We start from the raw sequence: 14,479 nt of genomic DNA, 5'->3' as shown, positions 1-14,479 counted from the left end.
AAGTCTTTACTATAATGCATGAATTACATTTAATTAATGGTAACATTAATTTCCCTTAGTAAACTGAACTGTTGAAAGCTGGGCTATTTGTATAATGCTAGTGTTAACAAGTACCATTTATCCTTCCTCCATTCCATTACACTGTTGTGCAGGCCTCACTATTAATATAATGCTCAACAGCTTTGCATACAATCATTCACATTTGTGGACAGGGAATTCAAAAGCTACTTAGTTCAAAACAAGTAGCCGTGCAAGCATGTGAACACACTTTTAAATCAGCTCATGTTTTTAACTTCAACACCATGACTACCTTGGGCATCCAGCCACTTAATAAGTATTCAATAAATACCTGCTAAATTAACTGTAATAACTTTACAAATATCATTCATAAAGTATATCCTGCTGGAGGCAAAAAATACTGGTCAACACTCAAAAGCATTTTTTTTTTTTTTTGTACTGGAGAGCTAACTGAGGACCTTGTGCTTGCCAGGCAGGCGCTTAAGCTGCTGAGCTATCTCCCTGGCCCTGAAAAGCATTTGAAAAGCATTTTTTTTTTTTTTTTTGGCAGAGCCAGGGATTGAACTCAGGCCCTTGAGCTTGCCAGGCAAGCGCTTATTCTACTGAGCTATCTCCCCGGCCCCTTGGAAAGCATTTTTATTTGCAGTAGATATTAAAATTCCTGATCAATACACTTTATGACCATACATTCCACTTTCAACTAGATAGCATACAACTAAAGGATAACAAATATTATCTTAATTTATGCAAAAGAGCCTTAAGGATACTAATGCAAGTAATACGAGACAAACTGATGTCTTAGCCAATACATTAAGGTAAAGATAATTAAGACGAGCATACTTTTAAAACTGGCAGGTGAATTAAAATGACCAAAAGTTAGCAGGTGTATTAAAATGACCAGACCAAATAAAGGCTTCTGCCTTTGTTGAGACTTATGCTCTAGTTGGGTAGAAATAATAAAAAGATTTAAAGAAGAATATTTGCTAGGTACATAGGACAGTGAGGAGTCCCAAGAAAAATAAAAGAGAATATAGAGGATTGGGTATACCAGAGGGGTGATAGCGACATAATACAGTATTAAAGAAGGTTCAGAAAGGTCTTTAAAGAAGTGCAAAGACCAGACCTGAAAATTGCCATTGTTGCCATCTCAGAAAGAATTACAAGTATAGGGACCAGACCAAAGGTCCTATGCTGGACCCTGACAGGAGTGTGTTCGAGGCAACATTAAGGAGGCCAATGTGCCCTGGATACTGTGAAGGGAATGGTTGGAAACAGCTTATCCAGAGTCTCAGACCACCTCAAAGACTCTGGCTTTCTTTGGCTCCTTTTCTTCCTTTCTTTTTCTGCTCAATGCCCCTTCATAGGATGAGACTATGACAGGCACAGAAAGTATAATGTAAAGGTGAGCAGTACCATGCCTGCAATCACTCTTTACTCTTTACTGTCTCCACAGCAATGGCCATCTCAAAGCCAGCCTGGTTACTATGCAAACTCCAACAGCAGGGGACTCTGCTTTGCTCTTCACTGTACCCTAGTGCTTATGACAGCCCTTGCACGAAGCAGGTACCTTAAACAAAAATTTGCAGAATAAATGGGTATCTGGTAACTGGCTTTACAGTGCATTCTCATAAGTCCCATTATGACATTTCCATGTTATGTGGCAGGTTTCTTTTTACTCAGTTTCTTTCTTTCTTCTTTTTTTTGCAGAACTAGGGATTGAACTCAGGCCCTTGCGCTTGCCAGGGAAGCACTTATTCCACTGAGCCATCTCCCTAGCCTCTTTATTCAGTTTCTAAGCCTGGTACATGAAGATCTGACTATAAATTCACGAGGGTATCATAATCCTGAGACACTCCTTAAAAGGCAGCCCACTGACCTTATCAGGAAGAATTTGCTGTCTTTACTAACATCATTATGTAACAGTAATGCTCTTACCTGAATTTCAGTACCTTTACATTTAATTTTCCAGTGTGCATCTACTCATGTTTTGATTCTTTGTATATAATGGCTGAAACTACTTACGTTAACTTCAATCTTTTTGCATGACCAGGCATTACAGGAACATATAGCATTTTGACTCCCTGAACTACCATTGTTGGCTCAATTCCATACTTTTCCTAAAAATGAATATCCAAAAGAGAAACAATCAAAGTCTCACCCAAACATAAAATACCTTGGTGAGAATGTTTTGTAATCAGTAAAGAGAATAAATCTGTCCTAAATAATACTTATTACTTTCATTAAAGTTGTAAGTAAAAACTATAGTAGTAAAACACGTGGTTTCACTTTACTGTTACAGTCTGAAAATATTAAATGGAAAATTCCAGAAATCAACAATTTGTAAATTTTAAATTGTGGGCCATTCTTAGGATGAAATCTCCAACGCCCCTAGGATGTGAGTGACCCCTATGTTCAGCACACATATGCTATATACACTGCCTCTCTCTAGTCACACTGCAGCTACCTTGTTATCAGCTGCAGTCAGTGTCTAGGTAACTCTTATTTTACTTCACAATGGCTCTGCAGGCTCAAGAATTTTGATACTGGCAATTCTGACATGCTAAAGGAAAGCTGTAAAGTGTTTCTTTTAAATGAAAAGGTGACAATTCTCAACTTCAAGAGGAAAGAAATCATGCTGAGGTTGCTAAGATCTACTTTACAGTAAGATTCTTAGATTTTATTACAGTTCTTTGTTGCAATTTTTCTATTCTGATTATTAAGTTGTGCCTAACTTGTAATTAAGCTTTTATCATAGGTATGTAAATATAGAAGAAATGAGATTTAGGGGCCAGCCATTCTCTAGGGGTCCTGGAATATAAGCCAAGCAAATAGGGAAGGAATACTACTATAAACAGAAACTACAATCAAAGCCAATCACAAACCACATGAATAAAAGTCTCTCACCTTGACTGCATTTATGAAATCCAAGAGGGTAAAATCTTCTTTTCCATGTACAGTCCATCTGTCCCAAATTGTAAATGATATTCCATTTCTGTTACAGGAAAATATTTTATTTTTCTTCCATTTAGTAAGAATAAAAAAACTGTTTATAGCAGTTGTTTTGATGTGTGAATCAGAAATTAAGGTGAGGAAAAGGAAACATACAACTTGCAAAATACTGCACAGCCTCTATCTCCATAGCACATAAGAACTTTGATCTGGCTTTTATGACCCTGTGGGTGACTCACTACAAATCCGTTGTCTGAGAGAAGTTCTGCTCCATCTCTCCGTAAACAGCTTACTTCAGGTGTTCATCATATGGATGATCCAGCCCACTATTACTGGCTATTTGGATTGTTCCAATCAGTGGCTATTATAAACAATGTCAGAATGATTATCTGACATACAAATAGCTTGAGATGTGTGCAAAGATATCTATACATTTGAAATATAGTGCCATACTTCCCCTACAATGAAATACTCTCTTCTGATTTTTCATATTCCTGCCAGATAATTTCTTTCCTCAAGTTTTGGTTGCTGCCAAACTTAAAGTGAAAATGGAGTCTCAGGGAGTTATTGTCTCAGTTTGTACAATTAGATCGTAAATATAACAGATACCATGGTGCCTTCTAACTTCTCTAGTTAGACAGATAAATGCATGCAGTCTAATGCTATATTGTGTGGTTGATCAAATGCTGTGAGTTCTTTAGTTAATTTAGTCAGAAATGCTTAATGAAAATGAAGTTCAACAGTCTTGAGTTGATAACAAGGATTTACATATACAGAAGGAGGTGACACCAATATTTATCCCTTTTAAAAGGTGAAATATTTTATAAAATGCTCATTATACAAGATAGAGATGTGCATACATACCTGATTTCAGTTTTTCTTACTTCTGATGTTTCTGTAAACACTATAATTGGAATGGCTAAGTTAAGGAAACAGTTTTTATAAGCTTCAAATGGAAAGCCACCAACTATTTTGATCATCTCTAGGGCGACCTAGGTAAAAGAAAGTCATCTGAGTATATAGCTTAAATTATTAATACATTAATTGGATATTTGCAGTTTTATAAATTCTCAGGTGTTTTTCTGAAATAGTAATACACATTTCTTTTATAGGTCTCTACATTTTTAATATCTTACCTTCAAACTTTCAACCTATTCCATACAAAGTAAATGAAGTTATTTAAGAACTGTAAGTTTGACCATGTAATCTTTTTACTGAAGCCAAAACTTAATTCTGAATTACTTAAAAGTATAAGGCAATTCTTTTTATTCAAGAAGAACAGTCCTTGCTTCCTATGGAGAGATAAAGATAACTGAGACTACTGCCTATAAAAATTATGTAGGGAGCTGGAGCTCAGCAGCGTAAGAGCTAGGGTGGCAACAGCAAGGCACGAGTTTGATCTCCTGTACCCACCTGCCTTCCCCAAAGGTTATCAAGCACATTTTTATGTTCAATTGTTTACATATATAAAATCTTAAACTGTTACATTTTCAGAAGTACCTTGAAATTTTAAATCAGATATTTATCCTCCATCTCTAAGGGATTAGCTGGGGTTGCTATGATGGGGAAAACAGGGAAGAGGAGTGCAAAGGAACATTTTAATTCAAACAATAAGCTTACCAAGCCAGAAACTGTAGCAGTGGATGTTGCTATGGCAGGTATAATTTTACCAGCTATGCGCTTTGTTTTGAAACGGTCAGCTGGTTCAATATTATACATTCTGGCACGGAGATTGGACGCAGCTGTGATGAAATCTATGTGTCCATTACTGTCATCATCTTTCTCAAATGAAAGCACTGCCATCTGAAGGTCACCTGATAAGTGCAACCAGAAGATAAAGTTCTCTGTAAGTGTTAGAGATTCTGCTAGGTAAAAAGCAATGTAGGTTCACTACTTTCAAAGATTCTCTTTATGGTTTTAAGCAACTGAAAAAAGTATTTTGAAATCCAGGCAACTGAAATTATAGAATGATATAAAAATGATTTTCATATCAACAAATTATAGAGGTTTTAATATTAAAAATCCTTCCAATAAATAGTAAAATGAGACAAGTAGTTCATAATTAAAGTCAACATCTGTACTTGTTGAAAATATATCTTTTTGAAAGATTTCTAGATCAGCCATTTTCAAAATCAGTCTGCTTTTTATTATTCTAAAATTATTTTCTTGAAAGTTTACCAGACCATGTATGAAATCCTAAGATTGGAAACCAAAGACTTAGTGATTAACAAATGGCTTTTAATTTTACTATATTTTGACAATTAAGTTCCCTAAACAGGGATGTATTCAGGTGAGCTTGCACTTTTGTCAGTAATTGTGGAGAATAAGAAACTAAGAAGAGTTCTGTAAGAGCATTTAACCTAAACAATTTGAATGTGTTTGTCTAAAAATCAGTCTCTCTAAAGACCTCATTAACTTGAAATTACAATTTCTCAAAAACAGAGGTATGTGCTTATATGTTTAGATCTGCTCACCATCTGCAGGACTAAAACAGTCAGAACTATAATAACAAAGTAGTTATGTGATTAAGAAAATATAGATTTCAACAGTTGAGACAGTCATGGTGGGAAAAGGATGAATTTATTTATAAAGATGAACAGTAACTTTCATGTGATCATGGCATTAACTTATATTTTTACTGTAATGCAATCCCAAAAACTTTTCAGCATGGAAGTTAGTGGAAATGATAGTTTATCCAATTCAAAGCAGTTCAGTGAAGAATGTGCCTTACTTCTGCTGGCTTCATTAGATGAAATGGCCTTCTCTAGTTGGAAAGCAGCATTCCTCTCATCTTCACTGCTAATAGAAACATTATCCGGTTTCCGTGCAGTTTCATCTGTTTGAACAACCTTTAAGTATAGGTATATATATTTATTAACGTCACCACATCATACATTTAACTTTAGTTACCACTTACTTGTTTTATCAAATGAGCATGAAGAGCAAATATTTCCTCTACGTATCTTAATCTGATAGTTAATCATTGCAATCCAATGCATTTTATATCTTCGTTTAGTAACTGATACTATTTACACGTTTATGATTTGTCGTATCACACTGGCATGTAAACTTTCTTTTTATGTATTTAGTACAGGGTCTACAGGGTCTCACTACATAGACTAGCCTGGTAGTAATCTTGTTTCCACCCTCCCAATGTGCTGGGATTCCAGGTGCACATCATTACGCCAGTCTCAATTGACATCTCAGTGTGCTCTGGGGGTGGTGCCGGGGATTGAACCCTGGTCCATGCACTCTGCCTAAGCTGGCACTTTGTAAACTTTCTTAAGAACAGGTTTTTCTTTTGAGATCTCCATTATGTCTAAAACAATCATTTCATATTACATGTTACAAATATTTATGAAAACAGTTTACTCGGAATTCTTTAAATTTCAAAATAAAATGAAGTTCATGTAGAATTTTCATTCTGATAATTCTACTTTAGGCAAATGATACTGAAGAAATCTTCATAAAAACATACCATAGGGGTCAGGGAGATGGTTCAGTAGAATAAGCACTTCTCTGGAAAGCGCAAGTACCTGAGTTCAATCCCAGGTTCCACACAAAAAAAAAAATCACTTAAATACTAATTTTTGGTAGGAAGTCCCTTCAAAAACAATGTCTTATTTCATATATAAATATAACATGATTGAAGCTACACATACCACAAAAATTTACACTTAAAGTATTTACTCATTGGATATTCCATGAGAGCAGTAAAGTCAATACTATGAATAAAAAAAAAAAACTTTATCATTACTTATTAAAGTATTTATTTAAAATATACACCCACATCTTTTTTTTTTTTTTTTTTAGATAAAGCATATATGGTTGTTTTTACATAAAGATATATGTTTAAGATATATTAAGGAATCAAGTAAGCAGAAAATTTTTTTAGCCAGCATGTGTAACTGATATTTTGGCTATGAAATCTGAGTAGAAATGCTAACTCTCGTCTGAGCTGCTCCCGGGAATTTTTTTTTGTCTTTTTTTTTTTTTTTAAAGCAGGGTCATACTGTGTTATTCTTCTCCTTAAAACCTTTCACTACCTTCTTCTTTCACAGTAAAATACAATATAGTTATCACAACCTAAACAGCTCTCCAACCTCACTGCATCCTGCTCTCATGCATATTCTGACAAGACAGTTCAGGACTGAGCAGGTTTCCCTGGACTTTTTCTCTGCACTTTTTCCTTCTGCTTTGACTGTTGATATCAGATATCAGCATGATCAGATATCATATTAGCATGGCTCATTCCTCACTTCCTTCCAGCAAAGCTTTTTCTTTTCATATCATATAAAATTATATCAGTTCTAATGTTTTCTTTTCCTTGCTTTAACTTTCCTAGCACTTACATCATTACATATTTATTGGCATTTTAAAGAATCACCCTTCTCCATCCCATTGGAATATAACCTCCACAAGGACATGGATTTTTCACTGTGGTATTCTCTAGGTGGAGAATATAAACCTGATGCAAGAGAAAGTTCAGTAACCATTAGCTAAATAAACCTTATGTTTCTAAACTAACCTTACTGGATGGCTTGAATTCCTGAATCTTTACTTCTGAAAGAATATTCACGAGGGCATCTACTGTTAAGTCCTGTTTAAAAAAAAGCAATTTAGTCAACAAACAACTACTGCTGCAATTCTGAATTCTACTGCTAAAATACCCTATCAAAGGTCCTTTGTCATTCCAAGGCATTTGAATGTGTCATAAAGGCAAAATCCATTTGCCTTTATTTTCATAAAAGTATCACCCGTAATTAGATAAAACAAACCTGAAATCTTGGTTCTTTTTGCAAACATTAAAAAGGGGACTGCCATTTGATCTTACCTTCAGTGTTTTAGTTTCCCACACAATGCTATGATGCATAAGTAAATTAAATGCGTATCTTAAGAAGCAGGAAAATATTTAAATATTTTAAAATGAATTTAAAGAAGTAAAGTCTATTGGACCCACATTTGTGACTAAGAAGGTGCTTAGGAGGCGGGGGAGACAGCTCAGTAGAATAAGTGCTTGCCTGGCAAGCACAAAGTCCTGAGTTCAATTTCCGGTACAGCAAAAAAAAAAAAAAAAAAAAAAAAAGAAGGTGCTTAGGGGAAACAGACATACTGCTGCTGCAGACAATTACCACTCTTACAACAGCATCTTCTACACCAAAAATCAAACCAGACAAAAAAACAAAGTGACTACCACTACTTTTATTACATATTTACATCAAAGCCAAAACAATCTACAACAAGTATTTCTATATGGATCCGAAAGAGCCTGCATTAATTATGGAGCTGGGTCATAATTCTCCATTTAGCCAATCTGAAAGTAAGTTAGTTAGTTCTCATAACTGGTAACCAGGTGTGGTGACACACACCTGTAATCCCAGGACTTAGAAGACTGAAGCAGGAGGATCGATCTCTACAGTTCAAAGTCAGCCTGCCTTACAAAATGAGTTCAAGGTCAGCCTGAACTACATAGTGAAATCCTGTCTCAAAAAGCCAAAATAATAATACTAACAATAATTGTAATAATAGAGAAAGATCAATACAAGGGAGCACTTTTAGATTGCTGGGGAAGTATATAACTTCATACCAGAAAATACATAAAGATGTTAACAATAGGCCAGCCAAATGGTTCAGTGCATTAAAGTGTCTGCTGGCAGGCTCAGGGGCTGGGGGTTCGATCCCGGGGGCCTGCCATGCCAGCCCTGCCCCTGAGGCGCACTGAAACAGCAATTGAGACTGGGCGTGGTGGTGTGAGGCTGCAATCCCAGCTCTTGGGAGGCTGTAAACAGGTGGATCACTACAAGTCCGATCTAGTAGTGAGACCCTGAACACCCTGTAGACCCTTCCCTAAAATAAAAAAAAAAAAAAAAAAAAAAAAAGTTAACAATGATAATTTCTAGGAGTATTTTCAAGCTGCTATGAAATGGCTCACTAGAGCCTTTTAGAATAAGGATAACTGGAACTGATAAACAAGTTATAAATGTTTTAAAAATAAAGTATAATTGCATTAAAAATATGGTTGTTTCTTAATTCAGGAAGAAAAATCCAACTTTTGCTTAATAGTGCAATGAATGTTCACCTTCTATTATATAAGACTAAACAATAGGACAACAAAATAAAAAATTCATAGTAAACAGAAAGACATAAAAATACATTTTGATTCAACTAATGCTAACTTGGTTTTGCATCAACTGCTGGAATTTGAATAATAGCTTACCTTTTCTACAAATGGAATGCAGTATACTGTAGCATAGAGTTTTGCAGCACTCTGAAGGAAACTGAGGTGCCTTTTGAAATTAAAATATAAAGCCAAGTTTGAATTCACAATACAACTATCAGCAAATTCAGCCTCTAAAATCATATTTGAGGAAAAATCACCAGATATTTTTTGTTACAGGATTAATTTTTAAAAGACAAAAATCTGGCCTAGACCAAAACATTACAGAAGCTAGAGTAGAGAAAATATCAGATGTTTAGTCTCAAAAAAATTAACAGTATTCAGGTAGTCATCATGACTACTTTGAGGAAAGAAGCACAAAAATCAGTATAAAAATTAGGGCTGGCAAGAAAGCTCAAGCAGATTAAGTGCCTGCTTAGACTAAGGGACTGGTGGTTAGAACACCCGCACCACATGCTGCACCAGCCCTGCCCCCAGGTGCACTGGGTCTGCCAAGACCAGGCGTGGTGGCACATGTCTGTTATCCCAGCACTGGGGAGGCTGAAAACAGGAGGATCACTATAAGAGTGAGCTGTGTAGTGAGACCTTTTACCAAATACTTAAAAAAAAAAAAAAAAAAAAAAAAAAGAGAGAAAAAAAATTAAGACTAGTGCAGAGATTGTGAATCTTTTAGAGAGCATCCAGCTGCAGCACCCATGTCATAGGTTCGCCACCACTGGACTAGCGGAAAAAAATTCATTTTAATCTACAAAAAATATTGTACACCAGGAGTGTGTATGAGGTTCAAATGAGTTTGTTTATAAACAAATGGGTTCAAAAAAACAAGAAAGCCTGTGTCTTACAGGATAAGATGACTAAAAGACTAAAACAAGCACTTTGTGAGAAAATTAAAGAAAGGAAGATTTGTTGAAAGGAGGATTAGTGAAGGCAAGTTAAATGTATTTTTTTCATGGTACTGGGGATTGAACCCACAGTCTCCACACTCAATTATATCCCTTGTACCTTTTTCAGTTTTTGAGACCAGATCTCACTAAAGTTGCCCAGGCTGGATCCAAACCTCCATTCTTCCTGCCTTAGCCTTCCAGAGTGCTGGGACGATAGGTACACTGTACCTGATTAGGCTAAGCATTTAAAGTACACACCCTGCACATAAATTTAGTAAGTGCAGCTCTTCCTGCAGAAACCAACTTTTCTGAAATCGTTTTTGATTATTTGGGGGATACTTAGTGATAACTGCTTCTTCCATGTAACTAAAGATCCCTAGCTTTATTAAATATAAAATTATTTACTTTTGTTTTACTTCCTTATGGACAAAGTCCAAGCATTGACTTGGTTTTACCTTACAAAGGATATTATAAATAATAAAGTGATTTACCATGTAAGTAAGTGCATTTACACTTATGTAGCAAGAAGCACTTTGACTGAACTCTTTGAATAACAGGGATATGATCATTTAAAATTAAAGATCTTGCAATGTAAACTTAAGAAATATATATGTATGTATATACTCACAAAGGTTCATTTAAATCAAATTTTAACGGAGATGGTGGCCTCTTTGGTGATTGCCAAAACAAACCTAATGAAAAGACACAAATGTTAGTTTTAACATCAGTAAGAAATTAAGATTAAAAGAGCTTCTCAACACTTGCTTATACTTACTGCCATCTTTTAATCGTGTGTCCAGAGGAAAACAATGAAGTAGTTGAAGCGCCTGAAGAAAACACAAAACAGAACAAAAAGAATTAACAAAATGCATTATTTAAATTATCTGGGCAAAAACATTTTCTAGAATTAAAAATTTTTATGTGTTGTAAATATATGAACATGCTTCATAAATCAAAACACAGGGGCATTTCCCCTCAAGTCAGGAACAGCAACAACTACAGGGGGTCTGTTCTCACCATTCTGACTCAACATGGTATTCCAAATCTGGCAATTAGGCAACAGAAAAAATAAAAGGTACACCAAACAGGAAAGGAGGTAGTCAAATTATTCCTGTTCGTACATAATGGAATTCTACACCTAAGAAACTGTATAGACCCTATACCAAAAGACTCTTCAAAATGTAAACAAACTCAGTACAATAGTAGGACACAAAATACAAAAATGAAGGACTTTTCAGTACAGCAATGAGAATTCAATGAGAAAGGTATCACAAAACCAAGCCCATTCATAATAACCTCAATAAAATGCAAAAAATCAGAAAGCTTACCAATAAACCTTACCAACAAACCTATACAGTTAAAATTATAGAACACTGAAGAAAGAAACAGAAGACACTACAAGCTGTACATAGATTGGGGAAATACTGTTAAAATGGCCACACTACTAAAAGCAATTGATACAATGAAATACCCATCAAAACATGAGTGACAGTCTTCACAAAACTAAAAAGAAATCCTAAATTCATTTAAACACAACATGCCCCAAATAGCCATATTAATCTGAGGCAAAAAGAGCAACACCAGATGCATCACAGTATCTTACTTGAAAGCATGCAAAAAATTTACAGTAATGACAGAAAAAGACATGTAGATGATGGAAAGGAATAGAGGGCCCAGAAATAAATCAATACATCTATGACCACCTGATTCTTAACAAACTTCCAAGAACAGATGCTGGAGAAATATAGCCCCTTCAGTAAATGGCATTGGGAAAATCGGATGTCTAGATATAAAAAACTGAAACCAGATCTTTCTCAGTTCAAAATACAATTCAAAATGGATTAAAGAATTTAAAACTTAAAACTAGTGAAGTAAAAATAGGGGAAATATTTCAAGATACCGGCATTGGTAATGATTTCCTGATTAGGACTCAACAGCCCAGGAAATAAAAGCAGGAATTAGCAAATGGAATCACATCAAATTAAAAAGCTTTTCACAGCAAAGGAAACAATACCGTCAAGAGTCACCCACCTTACTGAATAAGAGAATACCTTTATCAGTTATTAATCTACAGAATATCCAAATTATAACAGACAAATAAAAACCAATAATCAAAGAACAAGTAATCTCGTCTGAACTCCTGTGTAGCACTGACTGGCCTCAAATTTATATTGCTGCTCCTGCCTCAGCCTCTCAAGTGCTGAGTGTGTGCCACCACGACTGGCTCTAGATTATTTGTCAAAAGAATATATGACCTGTAAATATAAAAAGACGCTCAATATTTTTAGTCATGAGAAATAAAAATCAAACCTGTATCATGTTTCCACCATACCTTGGTCAGAATGGCTATTATAAAAATAGTAATAAATGATAAATTCTGGAAAGATGTGGAAAAAAAAGAACCCTTATACACTATTAGTTGAAATGTAAATTAGTACTCTCACTTTATAAAATAGTGTGGTGGTTCCTCCAAAAACTGAAAGTAGAACTGCCACATGATACAGCTATACCATTCCCTAGTATATACTCAACAGTACTAAAGTCATTAGACAAGAAAGACACCTACATATACATGTTTACTACAGCAGTATTTGCAATAATGACATAGAATCAGTCTAGCTGCCAATCAACAAATGAAGAAGCATGCTATATGTTTAGAATGGAATACTATTTAGCCATTAGGGAGAATCAAATCATATCCTCTGTAGGAAAATGGATGGATCTGATAGATACCATATTAGGTAAAATAAGACCCAAGAGGACAATACTGTATGGTCTCTCTCATATGAGGAAAAAGAAAATTAAAAGATCTGAAAGTAGAAGAATAAGTATTAGGAAATTGTATGAGGAAATGCAATGAGGGAGTAGAGAAGGGTGGAGAAGAGAGAACAGCGTGCATAGTTAGGGAAGGTGGATATGATCAACCCTAATACAAGCATGTACAGAAAGGTCACAGCAAAGCCCTTTCATCTGCACAATTATTATCAGTTAACATGTTATATGAAATGACACAGTACACTGAAGTCTTCCAACCATTTTTTCTTTTTTGTATTCTAGAGAAAGGTCTACAGGGTGTTCAGGGTCTCACTACTAGATCAGACTTGTAGTAATCCACCTGTTTACAGCCTCCCAAGAGCTGGGATTACAGGTACGCATCACCATGCACAGTCTTAATTGTCTTGCTGGCTCAGTGTGCCCTGGGGAAGGTGCTGGCATGGCAGGCCCAGGGATCAAAACCCAGGCCCCTGCACCTACCTGCAGGCGCTTTAATCTGCTGAGCTATTTGGCTGGCCCTCCAGCCATCTTTATGATGTTTGTTTTTTCTCTTATCACTAAGCCCTATACATAAAAAACAAACAAAACAAACAAACAAACAAACAAACAAAAAAAAACCTAATTACCATTTTTTTTTATTATAGCTCATTCCCAACTTTTGGACCTTGCATTGTGAACCTGTATAACTGTGAACAAATCATGGAAGTAGCTCATGTGTCTATTTTACTATTTTAAGGTAACTGTAAAAGTAGTTCATTTACAGTATTTGTTTGGTTTTTTAATGGTTTACACTGTATACCTGTGTCTTAAATTTGTTCTCTGTTGGACTCAGAAATGAATTCAACTTATGAACACTCTCCTGAAACAGAATACATTTTAAGTAATGGACTTAAGGTACATTAAAAAAAAAAATCTTGGGGCTGGGGAGATGGCTTAGTAGAATAAGCGCTTGCTTGGCAAGTGTAAGGGTCTGAGTTTATCCCCAGTTCCACCAAAAAAAAAAAAAAAAAAAAATCTAGAGCAAGCAAGAATACAAGATAATTTTACTTTATCTGCTTACAAATGGTGGCATTTTTTTCTTTTCAGAAAAGTTAATCCTTATATATTGAAATAAGAAAAGTACACAGCATTTGCATTTTTTTTTTTTTGGCAGAACTGGGGATTGAACTCAGGCCCTTGTGCTTGCCAGGCAAGCACTTTATTCTACTGAGCCATCTCCCTGGCCCCAGCATTTGCATTTTGAAATCTGCTTCAGAATCATCTAGGGGAAGGTGAGAATGTGATGTAGATTAAATAAAATTGTATCTAAGGCGATGATGATTAAGGTGACAAGACAATGATTACACACTAGGGGATTACTAAACTATTTCTTATATACTTCTGTAGTTGAATTTTTTTGATAATTGGAAAGGTTTTAAAAACTCATACAAAATCTAAAAAGTGTTAAGATTCTGAAATAAACAGGTCACTGGCAATGACAGTAAGAACAAATAATAGATAGGAAGGGAGGTGCATTTACTGGAGAAGGAAGTACTTCTCCAAGCAGCAGAGCCATGAAGAAAGTAAAAAGACAAGAAACTTAAGACAGTTATAATTAAAAGATTTGTAACAGGTGAGAGCACTTGCCTAGTATGCAGTAGAGTTTGGGTTGGCTTCCCAGGACAAAAAAAAGTGT

At 35.3% G+C, this 14,479-nt stretch overlaps 1 protein-coding gene across 2 annotated transcripts in view; it reads right to left on the bottom strand.

Moving 5' to 3' along the window:
• The window catches only part of Uba6 (ubiquitin like modifier activating enzyme 6), a 63,822-nt gene that overhangs the window by 2,562 nt on the left and 46,781 nt on the right, over positions 1-14,479 (bottom strand). For both annotated transcript variants that reach the window (XM_004644085.3, XM_023704185.1), the window contains exons 24-32: positions 10,805-10,856; positions 10,658-10,721; positions 9,185-9,254; positions 7,496-7,567; positions 5,699-5,816; positions 4,588-4,781; positions 3,832-3,959; positions 2,923-3,010; positions 2,041-2,135 (exon numbers count right to left, since the gene is read on the bottom strand). In XM_004644085.3, the coding sequence (XP_004644142.1) occupies positions 2,041-2,135; positions 2,923-3,010; positions 3,832-3,959; positions 4,588-4,781; positions 5,699-5,816; positions 7,496-7,567; positions 9,185-9,254; positions 10,658-10,721; positions 10,805-10,856 (881 nt within the window). The remainder of the gene's footprint in view (positions 1-2,040; positions 2,136-2,922; positions 3,011-3,831; positions 3,960-4,587; positions 4,782-5,698; positions 5,817-7,495; positions 7,568-9,184; positions 9,255-10,657; positions 10,722-10,804; positions 10,857-14,479) is intronic.

The sequence above is a fragment of the Octodon degus genome, unplaced genomic scaffold, assembly GCF_000260255.1.
Source record: "Octodon degus isolate 3935 unplaced genomic scaffold, OctDeg1.0 scaffold00191, whole genome shotgun sequence".
Classification (NCBI taxonomy): Eukaryota; Metazoa; Chordata; class Mammalia; order Rodentia; family Octodontidae; genus Octodon; species Octodon degus.
Note: the sequence above shows the minus strand (reverse complement) of the source record. Positions and strands in the feature narration are given on the sequence as shown.